The sequence below is a fragment of the Nomia melanderi genome, chromosome 3 (assembly GCF_051020985.1).
Source record: "Nomia melanderi isolate GNS246 chromosome 3, iyNomMela1, whole genome shotgun sequence".
NCBI lineage: Eukaryota > Metazoa > Arthropoda > Insecta > Hymenoptera > Halictidae > Nomia > Nomia melanderi.
This window is the reverse complement of record NC_135001.1, coordinates 12650264-12670232: the sequence shown is the minus strand read 5'-3', so window position 1 is coordinate 12670232 and position 19969 is coordinate 12650264. Positions and strand designations below refer to the sequence as shown.

Sequence of the window (19969 nt, the reverse complement as noted above, 5' to 3'; positions counted from 1 at the left end):
ACGAATTCCATACTTATTCTCTGCCTGCGTTTACTCTAAAAGTTAGAAATTGATAATAGACAAGTAATATTTCATTTCTATGAAAAATAAATAAATAACGTTCAGACTTACCGAATTCGGATGAAAATTTTCATCACGAATCTGATTCGATACCACAGGAGAAGGGGTTAATATGATCGCTCAATATTAATCACTTATTCGAGTTGGTGATATTGGATTAATTTTAATAATCTCAATATTTATCATATTTAGTATCATAAAATTTATTTTTATTTAAAGTGAAGTTGACACTAAGTATTTTTTTCAAACGCAGTGATACCCGATTTCATGAAATTTATTCGATTAGAATGTAAACAGTTCGTCGGACTATTTATAGTTCGCAAGATCAGAATTTTATTGCACAGAATTGTATTGTAGAACGGTGGTTTTGTGCCATCGGCGATGTACCACATTAGAGAGAAAAGAATTCCGGTTATCGACACAAGGAACGAGGTCAGTCCGAGTTGGCACGTTCCTGGAGATAACGATTTTCATTCCTTTACTCGAGTTTGATTATCTTCCGGTATCTGGAGTCTACTAGCTCGCGCTTCCGTTCTTCTTTGACGCTGCTCGGTTATTCGTTTCGTCACCTTCATTTGCATTTCATTGATCGCGCGACCAGTCAGCTTTGGATCGGATTTTTTCACTATTTTCTTGGAGAGCTTTCGCTCCGGTTCATTGGCTGGGGTTGTATCGTTTTTCCGGTTTATCGATTACAGAATCTTCACGCCTGTCGCTTCGTTTCCACGAGGATCGAGAGTTCAAGCGATGTGAACTTGAATTAACTGTTGACTTTTGGGCTATTCATGGAGTACATGACTAGACTGTACAGTCCCTGGTGAAAAAATTAAGACCACCATTTTGTCCTCATATCATAATTTCCACATCAAGTTTTTAGGACTCATGCTTCATTTTTTTGCTTAACTCTTGGTCTTTACTTTCTGCACTCCAGCAGTGCCTCTCAATTGACAATTGATTTAACACAGGAAAATTGTAAAGTTTGTTATTTAATATTAAACTTTTTATAATGCATCGATACGTGAAATATATTTTATATATAATATAAAATATTTGCATTAGCTGTGCGTACCTATGAATAGAGCCAGCAACAAGTAATAAATTATTAATGCTAGAAACAAATGGATCAGCAAAAAGAAGGTGATATTTCGTTGATACTATAATTCAGTACATTAACACTAGCCTTACGGAACGCGACTATTTTTTAAATCCCCAATTTCCAAGATCTAAACGATTGAACATCAGATTATCTAGAAACAATAGAATAAACCGAACAATAAACGCCCGTAAACCTAGTGTTAAAGACGCAGATTTTGTTGAAGAAGCTTATCTGACACGTGCAGAAAACTGAATCAGTCTTTAGCATATAGTATGCGCTAAACGCTGAGATAACTCACTGGATACTTTATTGTAGAATTCTACCTCAAACAGGATGTGGGAATTGAGTAAAAAATGTGCATTGGTCATGACCGCAAACGATATGACGCATCGAAGAAATAGATGAATCTTGTATTTGCATTGTTAGTATGCGGTTCAAAAATGAATAAACTTCTAACAATTCTCTACCAAATGTGTAGGTACTCCATTGAAACAATACGAATTCTGTGGTTCAGTTTTCAGAAAAATTGTTTCTGTCTTATAGATATAATTATATCTATAACTTCAATTATCGCAGTACAACGATACCACTGAGAATTCTTAAGAAATATTTTTCTTTGCATTAATGATTATTAGGCTGACACAAATTTCTTTCGCAATTTTAACGATTCTTTATTACATCTTGCGCAATATACAAAATATTTTCGTCGAATAACATATTCAAATTTTAAAATTCTCATTGAACTTTCACTACGATAAATCTCTAATGTTCGTTTTAAATGTAACATTAGTGGCATAGAATGAATTTTATGTTTCCACTATATTTTTCCTCTGAAATGTGACATATCATTCCTCAGTTCCGGAAACGGTTGGATAAAATTTTACGTGACGTGTGTTTCTTTCTATGACATCGCTACTTCCTTCAAAAGAAGCTGCTCGGTTGGATTCAAACTGAAACCTATACCATATTTAATTCTTAGTTCTGAATACATTCAATTACGTTGTCACACGATAGATACATTGCATGTAAAGAATCGATGGTGTACAGTTGGCCCATGACATCCACGCGGTGCTCCAATAAATTAAAAGTGCACAGAGTCTAGGGGAAGCAGCCGCGCGCTCCACCTTGGTCCTTCTAGGAAACATAGTAACCGAACCTTCGTGTCATGTTCGTTACACCTTACTCCGTCGCATTTTGCTCCGTCTGCTTTCTTCGCTACACGACTCGGCCAACAGCATTAACTATTGTTCTGTCGCTATTGACGCGAGTATTCTGAGTGGAAGAGTCCCTTTGCCCCTGTGATCTTTTAATTTGTCGGAGCTCGGCGTGGACGTGGTGGGCCAACTGTACCTCGCTCAAGACGCGAGAACTGCACTGTGCTACTAGTTGTTCACGAGAAGAGCCTTAGATATTATGGTTTTGATTGGTTATGTGTAACCGTATCGACGAATAGCAAATCAGTATCGAAAATGAGATGAGAAAAGTTGAACAACTCTTCTCGTGAACAACGCCGAGTATTTTCAGAGAACGAAAGAAGTCCATCGGAAGGTGACACAGGCAAGAGGGGTCTTTCATTGTGTGCGTCGCGTGACCAGACGAACATAGTGTGTGCGTGATCATTTCGAGCAATCGCACGTTACAGCCGAAAATGTGTGAGATAAGTAACGGGCAAGGCTCATTCGGTTTCGGCGCGACACTCATAGGGAAAGGCCTCTCTTGGCCCTGCTTCCTTCCGTTGGCCTCCTCTCGCTCACCGCACAGTGTAAGAACATTCGTTCGATTGGAATGAACTTGTCATAACACGGAACCGTAACCGACTGTACCGCAGGTCGGCGGATGGACGTGGCAGCCGCTGGGAAGTCCGAACACGGAGGAAAATACGAACCGGTAGCCCACCGTCGTCATCGTGTTCGGCGACGAAAGAGCGGCGAGTTGACAGGAATCGGCAGGTTTGCGGGAAGGAAACGAGAACGGAAGAAGAACCGGAACGCATCATTCTCAGCCACCGAGAGGTTGGAGGGGGAGCTTCTAGGCGGGAATAGGAAGGAAAGCTTGCACGAAGCTGTAACGTTAGTACTCTACTAGCGAGAACGTCCTAAGAAAGTTGTCTCCGGACCACCAACGTTGCCTGTAATTCATTTCTACACGTCACTGCCATTTGATGCTGCTATGTAACCGTTATATCGTGCCGTCTTTTTTATACGCGTATATATTCCCTTTTGATACAGTAAACAGAATCGCTGTCAGTGTGACAGCAGAGTTCCTCGCCGAGCGACACCTCGCGCCGCCTGCCTCGTAAACAAGAAACAAGGAATAGTGTGCCTCATTGCATGTGCATTCATATATATATAAATAATATATATATATTTTTGCCCTCGTTCTTTGACGTCGCAAATTTATAGTTGTAAAAGCGTGTGTGCGGTTTTTTGACGCTGTGAACGCCGGTTTCCGAGTGTGATCAACCGAGGATCGTGTTTTTTCTTTTCGTGACACCCGTTGGTTCGCACGTGGTCCGATCCGGTGACAGTTTGCTTAGTGAATAGTAGTGGTGCTCATCCTCGGATTTGGTCTCGTGCCTAGTGAAAGTCATCTTAGTGGATTTTTCGTAAGGTTTTGTCTGACGAAAGGGGATTATCGGTGGTGGCGCAAGATGATGCTTCCTCAGATGGTGCTGGTGGTGCTGTTCTCTGTGTCGGCTACGGGAGCGCCCCGGTCCTCGGTCATTTATGCGGACGACAAAGTGGTGAGTCGATTTATTATGGATTCTTAGAATGTTTGAAAATTGGTGGGTAGGATAATTGGTTCGTAGTTTTCATTATTATCATTATTAACACGTTGAACGCCGTATGATTTCATACAGTAAAATACACAAAATGGGAAAAGTATAATATTCAATCATTTGATTGAATTGAATTATTATTATCGCACGTTCATCTAGCTGAATGTCGCCGCATTGGGTAGCATTATTTATAATATAGAAATGTTTTCAAATAATCATCGTTTAATTGAGTGAACTATGGTAATTCGATTTGGTTGGGGTCACCGGTGTTCCCCATGACACTCAACGTGCTAAACATTACTATTATATTTACTATTATTATTACACATTATTACAGAGTTGTACTATAAAGTTGACCTCAATAACTCGAAAATCAATCGTAAAATCAGTAAATTTTTAAAACTCGTAAATTCAGAAGAAGGCCAACCTGTACAAATCAAAATTCAGATTTGCGTGTAAGCCGAAACCTTTACAAAACCACACATTTTCGTTTGTTAAACCAGTTTTACTCTGCCAAATATCTCTACAGATGGAAGGACTTATGCTCTTGTGATTCATATTTCTGTGCTACATACAGAAATTATACATGCTACATATGAATATAACATGACGGAAACAGTTTTAATATCAGTTGGTATTAAACTACTAGCAGCAGAATTCCAAAAAATCAAGGAAATATTTTCTCACAGAAATTCCCATTCAGCACATTAGAGAACGAAACTGTTGAGTCACAAACGTCCTCGAATCGCCGCGAATATATTCTTCCAGGGAAGATTGTGCAATCGTCCATTCGCACGCAAAAAGATGAATGTTTAATAAACCAATGGCAATCATAAATGTTCTCGGGAAAAATAATTAATTTTTCAAACACATTTCCACGAAATTTGATTAAATAGGTAAACATTCTTGGAAATAAAATGAAATATTTCTCAAGGCATTGCCGTGCTTTTCCCTCTGTTTGTAATGCACATGATATACTTATATACGTATAATACGATGCATGTTATAGCGATACAGGGGTGAGGTCAACGCACCATTAAACCCAGCACGCAATTAATATCTACCGATAATTTTCATTCATGAAAGGTTTTCGAAAGAAACGAAACGATAAGAGGACTCTTCAAGAGGGCTTGTATACATGCACGTACATACATGTAATTACGTATGTGTGTATACCACGAAAGAAAGGCATGTATTTAATGTTTTCTTTTTTTGCCGAGATAAAGGGTAGCTCGCGTGCCATCTTTGTTTCGCGTGTTCGGCGAAAGTATCGAGAGCGGTGGCAAAAATTCCTCACGCGAGAATGTTATCACTTTTCTGCAAATTAATTTTGCGGCTCTGTCGCGCTGTGTAACTCGTCGGCTGATCTAGATTAAGCCGAACAAAGAAGAGGTCATGCGGTCGAAGATAGTCGCGGGATCCGAGTAGTACGATGCGCCGTAATTTAAACCCGGGTCACTGAAGTCACCAATTAATTATTTCATGAATAATAGCGCGCGCTCTTACGATTTTCATAGAATGACCCGGAAACTCGACCGCGCGTGTAAAATTCTCCCTTTGATTTACTGGATCCACGAGGAATCCGATCCCTCTTGAATTTCGAGCGTTTTGAGATGTTTACGGGTCAAAGTGATTAATTCTAATTTCATTCGTACGTGACAATGGAATGTACGAAGAAAATTGAGGAAAAATGTTTACATATTAACCCTTTGCACTTTTGCACTCCAAATCGATTTGATATGGAAAAATTGTAAGTTTTGACATATAAATATTAAGCTTTATATAACGTATCGGTATGTAAAATACTAAAATAAAATAACTTCGTTTCTTCATTCATTAATTTTATAGTTTATGTTACTTTAATCTTAGAGTTATATTTCAATTTTATAATTATAATAATACTAACGCGGAAACGAACAATGGAACATCGAAGATTCTAATTCGAAACTGTATATTTTCCTGCCATGTAACTGGCATAAACCTTAGACTGAGCATAGTCTATCTCAACGCACAGCTTTTCAGCGAGAGATCTGAGGACATTGATAGCTTGTATATTTTGGTGATGAGACTGTGCGTAACTAATTGACTTAACCCATTTCGGTTAGGTTAGGTTCGTAAATTTGGAGTTTAGTGAAATTGATCACTATTATGTATATGTAACTTTATTCGACAAATATACTATTGTACAGTGAGGAATACTGAATTCCAGATGTATGGAATATCATTAAGTAAATTCATTTATTCGTGCAAATGTTAGAATATAAGTTAATCGAAATCTCGACGAATGGTGAGATAATTACAATGCATATAAGAAAATGCAAGCAAATAATATTATAGTTCCAGGTAAAAAATTATTATCTATTGTAATCTTAATATATATTTTTCTGTAAAATCACATCTTTTTCAGTCGAACCGATAGTTGTAGGTGATTTCATTAATTTTGTGGCTGAACCTATCTCAACTCGAACGTCATCTTTGCACTCTAATAAATAGTATCAATTTTCAAAAACAAATGACAGCCACGATCGTATCAATGCTTTTTCACTCGAGAAACACGTACTTATTACTAACTTACGACAAAGATTAAACAGATGTTCATTAAGTTTCGTTTCACTTCCCTTAGTCACGTTTCATTTTTCATTATGCATCATCGTCTACGTGAGAACATTAATTAGTTAAATAGATTACAAAATGACGTGGCGTCGTACGATGGTTTATACGTGACCTAGTATTAATTTTACAATCAGTAACGTAAGTTCTGTAAAACGTGGTATTGTAAGACACGTTGTATTAGATACTTTACTTACAATCAGTGTTGACTACGTTGAAAGATTTTTCTACTGTACTTGTTACATTTATCGTTAAAATTAAACGTATAGTAATCAAACAAAATAAATAAATGTATTGACAAAAACCACATTTTTCTGTAGAATCTCCAAAATAAGTTTCCAGAATATATGATGTTTAATCGTATCATATTTCACAATTTTACTCAAAGTTTTACAGTGAATTTTGCTTTATAAACTCTGCCAATGTTTCTCTTCATCATCATCGAAAGATCGATTAATTTATCGATTTTTCGATGGAAACATTGGTGCGTAACGTTATGTTAAATCTTCCAGACCTTAAATATCATTAATCTTCGCCTGTTTATAACTCTTACTTTTTTGTAATCTGGAAAAATCCCAAAGAAAATTTCTTTTAAAGAAATATCCGAATTTGAAACAAAATTTCTACTAAAAAAATATTTAAATTCAAAACAAAATTTCTATCAGAGATATATTCTGATTCCGAAGAAAATCTTCTACTTCAGAAATCCTTAAATTTCCAACGAAATTTCTACCACAGAAACATTCAAATTTCGAAGAAACTTTTCTTCCTGGGTGAAATCAAGCGAAACGATGGACTCGATCCAAGCGTTCATTATATCGAGTAGTTCATTGTGTGCTCAAGTTTGCCCGTTGCTCCTGCAAGTGTGGTTTTAATGTCCGTGGCATGTTCCAGCTTCTCGCGTTTACGCGTGACTCGATGTCCGGCTGTGTATGGGTGCGCGTATATTCGGCATTATTTCATGCGTGTGTCACAAACAGAGGCGGTTTGCAGATGTGTGCCGGGATGACTAAGAACCACGGTCGATTCCGCGTGCGAAAGCCGCGCGTATATTGACTGCGTGCTTTCAGACGTGGCGCCTGCGTCGTCACAACCCTCCTTTTGATATTATACGATACAGCGATTGGCGATTTGCCTTTTTCACCGAAAACTACCCTTGCCGAACGAAACGATCTTATTATTCCATTCACATCGGCAAGCGGAATGATCCGCAAAGAATTATTTCGAATACCGCTTAAGTTGCTGCGAAAGTTTCGGGAATCTGCCATTTCTAGCGCTGCCATTCTGTTCTTCGCTATCTTCGGGAAACTTCACATTTTTAAGCTCGGAAAGTGTATTACTGTTGGATGAGCATACTTCGAAGAACATTAATAAATAAGAAAAATAAATTCTTATACTTTCCCGAAACTTCTACAGCAATACACGTATAAATTTTCAAACTTCTAAAAACACTTTCCGTGCAAAGCCGAATTATGCATTGATGCCTCAAATATTAGAAAAGACGAAAAATATGGTTAAATTATTATTGTTTAAAGTGTTTTTAAACACTCATGAAATCCTAAATTTTTAATTCACAAAAAAAGATAACGATGAATGATAGTGAACAAATTTGACGGCCATTCTGTAATTAACGATTCTTATTAATCATTTATTTGATTAAGCTGACCATCTGGAGCAGGTATAATTAATTCTGCACTTGTTCGCGGAAAATCGTATACAATTGTTACGGTTTAGTGCATTGATTTCGCACGATACTCGGTAAAACTGTAAGGAATCTTAATTTGATACGTTTATAGGCAAACTTTAATCTGAATTGGACGTCTGAAGTTTAAAGGGTAATAAATCTCAGTGATAAAAATCATAAGATTGGTATGTATCTGGTTTATCTAGGATCATGAAATAGTTACGATAAAGTGAACCCGGGTGTCAAGGGGTGAAACTTTCGTGGAAGCTTCCCTTATTAACTTGTTTCTTTCTTCATCGCTGGCACACTTAATTATAAAAGGAACTCTTCTCGCTTAAACTGTACGAGTGAAAGACACGTTGTTCGTTAATTAACCTTAATCGTTTATGCTATAACGAGGAAATTAGTAAAATTATTTTGTACGAAGATTCAGTAATATAATTGTTTCGTTGATAATGTGTTTTATTCTTAATTATACCTATTATTCTTGTTTTATGTATTCTCAAGAAAATTTAACAGTACCATTTTTCGACCAACAGCTTTAACTGTTATCACCTTCAACTATTTTATTTTTGCTATACATATATGATTAGGGATTCTGTACGAATGAAACCACTTAATAGATATCATAAACCTTGATGCTTGGTTTTATCAAGCAGGGCCTTCGTCGTTACGACGAAAACATTAAGACAGCCATTTATATACAATCGATTATATGCAAATGTTTGTAGACGTGCGTGGTCAGTGCGCGCAACATGCGTACCAAACGTATTGTCGCAGAGAATCATAGTCGTCTATTAGTTAACTATCATTACGAGATGCGTGTTTTAAGTGATTCCCATTTTGAAATTAGCGCCAATTAAAGCCTAAGACTCGCGTGTGCGTTGAGTCCTCTACAGTAACTAATTATTAATTATTTTATTTCTATTAGATTCATATTTGTTACCGTTAAAACAAATGACTTTATTATTCAATAACTGTGATCAATTAAAAAGCGATGGTTTCTTTCTGTTTTTTACAGATTTTTCTTGCATGAAGTATCGATTAATGATGTAATTAATATTTTTAAATTTTAATCAATGTTTTGTGAAGATCTGAATATTTAAAAGTGTGATAAAAATGAAATTTGGTTTGATGTCTCATTGGTTGAACTTTTTCTTGTTTATGCTTTTTATTGAATGTTTTATATTGATATTTTATTATTTTGATGCTGCAAGCATTCGGTTTTTCCAGCATGTAGTGAATCCATTTTATAGTACTGTGACATGGTTACAGATTCAAGTATACACGGAAGCTATATTTGTTGTCACTTCCGGTGGAATTACTCAGTGACGTCTGCAGTATTTGTGCGCTGTGTATAGTATTGTTACTCTTAGTTTGTTCGACAGCTTATTAGATGAAAACAGATTGTACAAAATAAATTTGTCAGATGTATATGAAGTGTGTAATATAATTCAGCATTTGAAATATCAAAAAATATAAAATAAATGGTAGGTAAGTGTAATTCTCTAAATCCAAAAGAATGTTTTGTTTAGGTCTTATGGTATTATGACTTTTCTATTAAAATATGTAATGACGGGCGTAAAAATTCGCAAAAATATTTATAGAATTATAGAATTATAGAATTATAGAATTATAGAATTATAGAATTATAGAATTATAGATTTTACTTACAAATTAATTTATAAACAAAAAAAGATACTCTGTAAATGAATTTTTAATCGAATAAGTGGAACGAAGAATTCAGTTTTAAGTGCAACAAGTTTATCTGCCAATATTGCGTCATCGTTTAGAGAAAACGGAGCTCAAACCATAAGAATAATATTACATTCTGCTGGTACATTTGCCTAAAGCTTGGTTATTACCGATCTATGCAAATCCAGTTTCGTAAAACCTAACTGTCTCTTTCTATTCTTATTCATTAATTAACCGATTTCTCCGAGTGTCCTATCATAAGCGTTAACATTCTCATTGGATGATGATGTAATGGAAGTGGAGAAACTTTTAGCACTTACAACTGTCTCCTTCGTTATCTTTCTTACAATTTGCCGCCGCTAAATGTGTAATTCCTACATATGTCAGCTGTGTGCCAATACTCCTTTGCATTAAAGTTGTTTCGTTCCTTTTTTACATTATCCTTAAGTTATTAAAGATTGCAACTAATAACTATATTCTTCCTACGTACAATAAATTATTAAAAACTCCAAATAGCATAAATGTTTGTAATAATATCAAAAGTTCCATATAGTTTTAAATAATTTGTAAAATTATAGTATAAAAAATGAATCTACCGATACTTGTCTCACTAAAAGATTTCCATTTCTACCTTACATAACGTTTAAAGAATAACTTGTTAACAACGGCAAGCAAGTGTGTTCTTCCTACATATAATAAATTGTTAAAAATCCAAATTACAGTAATATGCTGTTTCTCTATACAAAACTACCAAGAAAACTCGGCGTACGCAAGTACCATTTCAACCCAAATCATTTCAAAATGTGCCAATCTTTTTCCCTCTAAAAAAGCTTTCTTTTTCTTCATTTATTTTCTACGTAACTTCCAAAGAACATTTTATTAACAACTCGAAACAAGCAGATTCTTTCTACGTCTAACGAATTCTTTAAAAGTTCAGATTGCACTAATATGCTGCTTCTTTAAACGAAGTTATCACAAAAACTCGGCGTACGCAAGTACCATTTCAACCCTCTGCATACCAAGATACTGCAATTGATTACGTCAAAAGGAGAGACCCGAGTTCTGAAAAAAAGGACAAGTTACGGTCATTAGCGCTAGCTCGTAGACAACAAAAGGTTGCGGCAATTTGCGCGCGCGAGCATTCGTTTGCCCGCAGCTACGCACACACCTAAAGGGAATGTCTAGACGCTAATCAAGGAAGAGCATGTGCGTGCATTGTGTACGTCGCCGACTCGTATCGCTCTGTCTTCTTTGCGGTTGACAAGTACGTCGGAAAAAGCCTTCGAGAGTGGATGGCAAGAAAATGGCAACTTTTAGGTCAGCGGTTCTTAATTTAGGAATCCAAGAAACCGTTTTCCCACGCGTAATTCGCCGCGTTGTAGAAGGTGAACGACACCTAAATGTGTAATTATAAAATGCACTGCAAATGTAATTTAACACTAAACGTAACGGCACTTTGTATATAGAGTCGAAAACGAAAGTATTTGAACAGCGTGGTAAGAAGTAAATTATTATTTTAAAAATTGTATACCGTATATTGCTATTTATTGAAACAAGTTGCATTCATGGTATATAAATGCAATGAAATTTCAAAAATATTTGGCAATATGCGAACAAATTATGGAACATTTACTGTGTCTAACCATGCGTAACGTTCGAATACTTTTGTTGCCGACTGTACCTATTCCTACCATAACCAGTCAAATAACTGGTTAGAAAATAAAGGTAAACAAGTTAGGCAATCAATGTTTCTTAGTGAGAACAGAAACAAAAGGAAACATAACAATTGAAAAACCGATTATACAAGCAGTATAGGAATTTATATAAAGTTAAATATGCTAAAGAAAACGAAAAATCTTAAACCGAATTTTAAAACCGGTCAGTTGACCAGTCGCGATATGTTTACCGTTAATTATGCAGGGAAATGTAATTTGATTATACAGGGTGTCCCGTTTTCATCTATAAATAATAAAATAAACTTATTTACACCGAAAAACTATCAAAATAGAAAAAATTGCATTTGCGACATTTTCGTAAATAACCAATAGTTCTGGAATTACTCGCATTTATGAATTAAAATGGAATACATATTGCGAACAGGAATTACTGTTCACGATCGTTAATTGTTGCTGATTGAAGTTCAGATAGTTGTAATGGATTCTAATTAATAATAGAATTTAGGAACCTCGCATTTGAATTGTTATTATCAATGTATAATTCGATCACTTTTGCTCAACTGTGATACACTATCGTAATTATGATCTGACTAATCAATTAGTCACCCATTAACGGTTCTGCAGCTGGTGATTTCTTTGTTTCTTTAAGCCTTTGTCTTAGAATATGGTATTGGATTGATAATAAAGGTTTCATAATAGTTGGAAAATCTTTAAAGTAAACGTAGTCATAGGGTGAGCAAGGAATTATCTTTATTTTTAGTAAATTATTAACATAATTAATAATATAATTATTAATATAGTCGATATTGTAATTTATTAATATAATTAATATTGCAAACTGCATAATAATTAAAAATGAAAAAAGAGTGTAAGTAGTATTAACAAGATCAGTTGTCAAAGAAATGAAAAGATAAAATTTAATGTGACTTGAAAATAAATACAAAACTAGTTGACAACGATTGTTTGTTTATTTATTTCATTTTATTTGTTTCTTTATTAGCGTTTCTTTATTAGCGATTAAGCTGTGAATGTTTACGCAAATATACATTTCTAAGCAGTTGTCAAAAGGAACTGGCATTGCAAAAATTCTGTTTTACATTTCTGCATAAATGCTCTCAGTAAATTAAAACTCAAATGGAATTGTATTAATTTCCTACAGACCAACGATGATATTTTTTTGTTTTTGAAATCAGTTGAAGCTTTCGAAAAATCACAGATTTACATTTATCTGCTATAAATATGCTTATGGAAGAAAAAATATTTGAAAAAGTTTCTCGAAGGTTGTGATGTGCAACTGGCCAACATTTTTCCCGTAAGGTAAATGTCCCCATTCACGACCACATTCCTATTACCAACCAGTTGCTTCTTTCGTGTTACTAAAAATAACAAGTAAACATTTAAGCTTAAAGTATTCGAGTTTTTAATGCATCTTTCACCGATTGCTTGTTACATTCAACGGCACGTGCAGTTAATATCAAAGTTTTAGATGACATTTCTTGATAAAAGATCAATGAAACAATTCAGGCGAAGTTGTTTATTTTATGACGAAAATTTATGAAACCATAAAACTGCATTGATGAAGAGGGAAAAGATTCAATTAGCATAAACAGAAAATAGTAGTATTCATCGAAATCCAAATAAACGAGGAAATTGGAAAAAAGCATACGGATAATAATTAATATCCAACGAGAATGTTTTTGAACTTCACTAAACAATACTTATTACGTAATGCTTTTAATATAAAGTAATATTAAAATATATTATAAAGAAAAAATATCTTTTTTAATATTATTTAATAATATTGATATTAAATTTAATGTTATATAATACAATATTATATGATATTAAAAAATATTATAAATAAAAGATATATTTTATTAATATTATGTAATATTAAAAATATAATATAGTATTAAAATATTAAATAACCATTTTATATTACTAATCATATTACGATAACTGTATATTTTACTGATGAAGCTACATATCATGTGCGATATTGGCTTGTTAGTTCACGTGCAAGTAGGATCGAGTATTTTATAAGACGCGAATCTCGGAGATAACGCTTCATGTCAGTAGCAGCGCGATGCTAGAGGGAAAAAAAGCGTAAACGTGAAGCTTAGAATGAAAGAGCATACTGAACGGTGCAAGAGAGAATAAAAAACCGGAGAAAGTTATGCGGGAGGAAGGACCAGAGGCAAAGAACGATGAAACTGGAGTCGCGATAAACTCAACGACTTGCGGATGCCCGTTACGTTCGTAGATTCTATGTAATACCAGTGGCTCGCTTATTCAACTCTACCGTGGTCCGCAGTTTATCTACAAATTTGAAATATTATCGAAAAAGTAGGAGCACGTAGTTTAATTATTCGAAATATTACCAAAAAAGTGAGAGCATATAATCTAATGATTTAATCTTCTTATACGGATGCTATTCCTTAGTTAGAAAGTATCTTTGATAAAATGAGATTGACGCAAAAGGGAAAAAGTAGACAAACAGAAAGGCCCTGAAAAAACGGAAACGTAATTGAGTCGAAAGAGACACGAAGAACATGGCAGGCGTAGTACTAAAGTAATCAAGCAATCAAATTGATTGCTCTATTTATTTCTTAATACAAACATAAGAAAATGCATTCGTTGAAACATGAATTGATTTATATTTTAATATAGGTCTGAGTAAATCAATTTTTTAGACAATTTGTCAGGGAAACATTTTTATCTTTTCAATAACGGTAGAGGAAGAAATTTGACAGAACTTATTCGAGGACTTTTAGTGTTAATTATAATTTAACGCTTATATTTTATGTTAATTTTTGTTAACGGAAAATTCTATCTCGTTGTTTTGTTTGGATGGAAGTTTTGTAATCTTTTGATCAATAAATTATGACAATACGTACTTAATGACTGTCATGTGTACCATTATGCTAAGTACATTTAGTGAAAAATAGAAAAGAGAGATAATATAGAAACAATATAAATGAAAATATCGAATTTATAACGAGTGGTTATATTAATTTTTTAATATTCATGTGATTGGCCAACTGTTCTACTTATTTTCGAATGAATTTTTCAAGAAACCAGGTTTTTCTAGTTTACTGTTGTACTACCTGATGGGATGCGGCGGCAGTAAAAGTAATTTGGTTGTTGGATAATTGCGGGGAATTAGCGATCAGGCTGCGACTAATGAAACAAAGTTCTCTCGTAATTACAGACGACCCTGACTGCTTGATATAATTTCCTCCGGAGAATGTAATTCGTTCTGTTTGGACGACGCTTTCGCACCTACACAGACTCACCGGTGTGTTCCACTTGCTTTGACTTTTCTCGTCGACGAACAGCTCAGTACCTTTAAATACTCCAATATTTTTAATATGCATGTTTTCATTGAAAAGGGTATTTACTTCACAAATATATTTCTCCATTTAGGGGAAATGTGTCGCTTGTATGATGTAATCGATAAATATCAATTTTTGTCTAAATGATTTTTATATTACTGAGTATTTCATCACTATTATGATTATTTTTAATATAGATAACGTTAGAAAATAATGTGAACATAGATCTTTCGTATTTTATGTAAACAATATTTATTTAATTGGGTAGCGCAATTACTTATATCATCTTTATACCATAATGACTGAACAAAAATATAAATTGTTTCAAATGAAATGGGTTGCGTTGCTGTGTTATTCATATAATGTATTAGCTGATGTTTAATCGCAGCAAACATTATTTTTACGTATATTTAACAACCATGCTTTGTATTATCAAACTCTTTTATTTAAAAAAGACATAAAATTCTTTTTTAGAGAGATAGACTTCTTGTAACATATATTTCTTTATTAACTTTCTTATAATTAACTATGATATATTATTTATTTATTTTTATAATAAACGACAATGTATTCAATTAATTAATAAGTGATTATATTTACTTCGAAGTAGCAAGATATTGTAGGAATGTTTATTGTGACATAAATTTCGCGGAACATCCGTAGTCTACCGATCGTATACAAGATCAAGATGCAGCTGATGAGGAACAGCAAGCCAAAGAATAGTCCTGGATCTCTGTATATTCGATCCGTGCGAAACGACTGACTGGCTTGGTGTAATTAGTAACACATGTGGCGGTCGTGGCTCGTGGAGCTCCATCTATCGATAGGCTGTGCCAATCGTGGAAAACTTTCCTAACGAGCAGCACGAGAATTCGAGAAACCTGGTTGACCATTAAAAAATACGTTGAAATTCTTCTTATTATCGCAAAGAGAATCCAGAAATTTGTATTATAACAAACGTTTGCAATATTATTTCCGTTCATCCAACATTTCTTTTAATTATCCACTGCATCAAAATGTTTTATAATTTCAAATTGACGAACGAAATATCTATTGGCAAATATTGGGTATCGATTGCTTTGAATAAATTAATTTTATCTATTTTGAATCGTAAAAGTCGTTTATCTTACAATCATTTCCACGATGAGAAAGGTTCTTTTCGTGTTCATTTCAATGGACCTTGCAATTCTGCTTGGATTCCACCTCTCTAAACGATTATGGTAATTATTACCGGTAATTATTCTTGCAGCCAGTCCTCGAAGAAAAAGGTATCGAGCTCTCTCGCGGCAGAGCTGCTCTCCCATCCTGCGTCTCAATTAACAACGGAGTCTCTCATATTCGACCAAAAAAGGCTATTACTGGTCAAGGTCGTTGTAGCTGTTAATCACGCTAAGCACATAACCACCTCCATTTTAATGTCACTGGTCTAACTCTTTGTATACCTATGTCCTATATCGGGAACCTCTTTTCACAATTTTTCCTCCTTCGAATACACCTTTGTAGTACAAGCACTGGGGAATACATAATGTGCAACACTTTTGACGTATTATTGTTTTAATAAACATACTTCGTTTAGTTATAACATGAAAATAGTATAATTTTCTTTTTACCCTGTTTTCCTGTAATGTCGAGCCAGACTCGTGACGAAAATTTTCAAACGAACTCAACAAATCTAAATGTTACATTTTTTGTGTCTCTTTGAATTGGTTAAACTGAGATTTATATCTTTCAAAATATTTATTTCCCTTAATATAAAGTTTATTCAAGAAAATACTTCGTTTCATCAGTATTTCTATTTCATGACTTTTCAAGATCTTAATTTCCTTGTACACTATTTTAGCTATGAGAAACGAACTACAGACTTAAAATACAATATTTTTATTTCAATGAAAGCGTATTTCTTGAACGTATTGCTAGATACCCCTGAATGGCGCCATACATTCGCGTGATTCTTGCCGATGGACGGTTCCAAGCCCATTTATCATCATTAGACGCAATAGTCAGATTCCGGATCGAGCGAGCGACACTTTCGTTTCGAATTTCATTAATTTTCGTTCGGGACGCTGGGATTTATTATTCGCTACCACTGGCGTCGGCCAATTCGATCGTATTTATTTAAATAAGCGTGGCTGAACAAACGTCCAGAAAGTTTCGAACGTAATAACCGGCCAATTAGTGGCATCGTCCTGAGCGAATGCATTCTCATTCATTGCTCCGAGTTCAAGCGAGTTGACCCTTTGTTCACGGTCCTATTAGTTTCTCCGAAGTAGCTCGTTACACTTCCAGGACGTGAATAATAATTCTCGTTCGCGGGCGGAAACAGTCGAAATTTCTTGGCAGCTTTTGCTCGACAAAAGCTTTATTTATATCATATGTTTCTGTCATCGTTTAACAGAAGAACTGCCGAGCAGTCAAATTAACTTCCTTTGATTCTTCTGAAGATACCATACAAGTGTATTTATTGAGATTTTCATTATACATTAATTCGTTATATTTTGCACCATTAACAGCCATCGAAAAATGATGATTTTGTATAGACCGTTACAATTCCATTTTGTGCCATGAAAAAGTTAATTATAAATTACACAAACTATTAATTCATAAAATCGAGTGATTAATGTTTGTGATATCGCGATCGTAAATGAAAAAGTGAATTTATTTAGAGTGTGAGACAGAATAATTTCTCTAGACGAATATCACTGTAACAGAGGCTATAGAAGAATAGAACTCGAAATCGCAAAAAGGAAGCAGAAAAAAGGGCCACTGTACAGATATGATGAAACGAAATGCGATAACGAGTGATAAATAATACAAATGAGCCCATTAATCAAAGTTACGAACTGGGGTGGAAACAGGGAAGAAAGCGGTGTGAGATAACACAAAGATAAAAGAGAGGAACAGCGGCGGAATTTTAGAAATGGAAGAAACGATCTGTGTTTCTATTGGTCCACCAGAACCGATGGACTCGATCGAAGCTAACTACGCGTGTACGTGTGAGTGGGTCTATAATTCACCAGACCTCTGAACTGCTTCCTATTATATATCAAGTATCAGATCAAATATTCTGTCGTCCGTTTCCAATGACTCCAATTATAAAGACATTATACATCTATATAACGTTATTACCAACATTATTTCTGATTCATAGAAGTAGTAATATTCCTGATTGATAGATTAATAATTATTATTAGATTACAATTATAATTTTTAATGATTATCATTATAAAATAATATGATTATTATATTTATGATTATTAGATTGTAACATAATACGTTCCAAGGATTGTTCTAATTCTAAAAATTCAGTTATGATTCATTCTGTATGCGTGTAACTGTGATTAACGGGAAGCCAGTTATAGTCAGTTTAAACCTAGCACGGCTAGTTCACTGCTTCGTAAAACTAACAATCGTGGAAAAAAATGTCGAACATAACCAAACTTACTTATGTTATGACTCGGTAATTCGAGTTTCACCGTAACGCTGTTTCGTGTGAGTTATAGATTATCAGCTCTCTGTAATTAGAGCATCAACTGTACAAACATGCAGGCGATACTGATGAATCTCGTTTACGCTCGTCTGCAGAGAGCTCATTTTCCGAAGATATAATTACATGCAATTACACAGTATTGGATTCAGATACTGTTTCACTTCCAAACTTTATCGGAACATCTTTTTGTACAGGATATTTCAAACGAAAGTTATTATTTGATCTGAAATATTTAGAATGTTATTTCTAATGTAAATTTAACACTTGGACTGCCAGACATAAAAATTGTTAGAGAAATTGGTTTGTGCGGGCACATTGTACAATAGACGAAACATAGTGATAATAAATAATCGTGGATTAACAAAAAAATAATAGTAAATAATGATAAATTAATAATAAAAAAATAATAATTAATGACGAATAAAATCTGCACACGAGACTTATAGTTTATATAAGAAAATAAAGAACCAATCGATTTGATTAATCGGTTATGCAACAAGGAAATATTCCTCTCACATTAATACTTTCAATCTACTACAAATTTCAAATGCACAAATTCCAAATGTACAAATTTCAAATTTACAAATGTCGAATGTACAAACTTCAAAAAGGAGTTATATATACTTGCCAGACAAAACGGGCCTGCATTCGTCATACGAGGGTTGAATTGTAGAAAACTGAGGGTAAGTTTTATTGGGAAACCGAGGAAATGAATTAGACACATTTATCGACTAAAGAACTCCTTTCAGGAACACCCTCTGTTCTGTTTATCCCCGTGTCCCGTAAAATGTCACTGCCCCCGGCCTTCCGATGCAATCGTGTCTAGGATGAGTGTATTAGTGGCGCCATGGAGGGCGGCAGGAAGATGACGTCACTGAGTACCCAAAAAAACACACCCTGCTCGTACGTTAATCATCCATGGTAGAAGGGAAGAATGTCGATACGGAACAAACAGGACGTAATTTCTGCTATATAGGGTGTCCAAGCGGTTTTAGAACATTTTTGTCCTCGTGAATGACGAGTGCGTGAATAAACTCTTTTTTATATCTTGGAGCATTTGCAATTAATTCCTTCTAGGAATTATATACTATTTAGATGATATTGGTTATTGGTATGATGTGTAACGAATATTATTTATCGGTTTGAAAATCTATAGCTGAACAAATGGATGAAATGAAAAAAGAAGAGATTTCATTGTCTTTCACAATCAAGTTTTAATAAATAGGCTAACTGATAGTAGCTTTTCGTGTGTATTAGTATTTCAAATAGAAATGAAAGTTTCATTGATTTCAAAATTTTACTTCGATCGAATCGAAATAAACGGGAACAGGAATATTGTAGTTTTTTACATTGTGTGCAAGCGTGTCGAGATAAATTCAGCTGTGCACGATCTTTTGAGGTTTGAAATGAAAGAAATAAATAGAATGCCTTTTATTGCTATATTTACTAATTCTTATTGTTAATATTGTATACGTTCGATGTGACTTGCGTGCATAAGAGTACATCTTCATATCTGTTAACTATAAATTTTATTACCTTATGAAAAC

The 19969-nt window shown here is 34.4% G+C and overlaps 1 protein-coding gene across 3 annotated transcripts in view; it reads left to right on the top strand.

Annotated features, from left to right (window-relative positions):
* Mmp2 (Matrix metalloproteinase 2) overlaps positions 1–19969 on the top strand; it is a 162130-nt gene that overhangs the window by 6684 nt on the left and 135477 nt on the right. For 2 of the 3 annotated variants that reach the window (XM_076366363.1, XM_076366362.1), the window contains exons 3-4: positions 2985–3225; positions 3767–3899. In XM_076366363.1, coding sequence (XP_076222478.1) covers positions 2993–3225; positions 3767–3899 — 366 coding nt within the window. In that variant the 5' untranslated portion in view covers positions 2985–2992. Of the gene's footprint in view, positions 1–2984; positions 3900–19969 lie in introns of all 3 variants that reach the window. The other variant, XM_031979151.2, reaches the window with a different exon arrangement.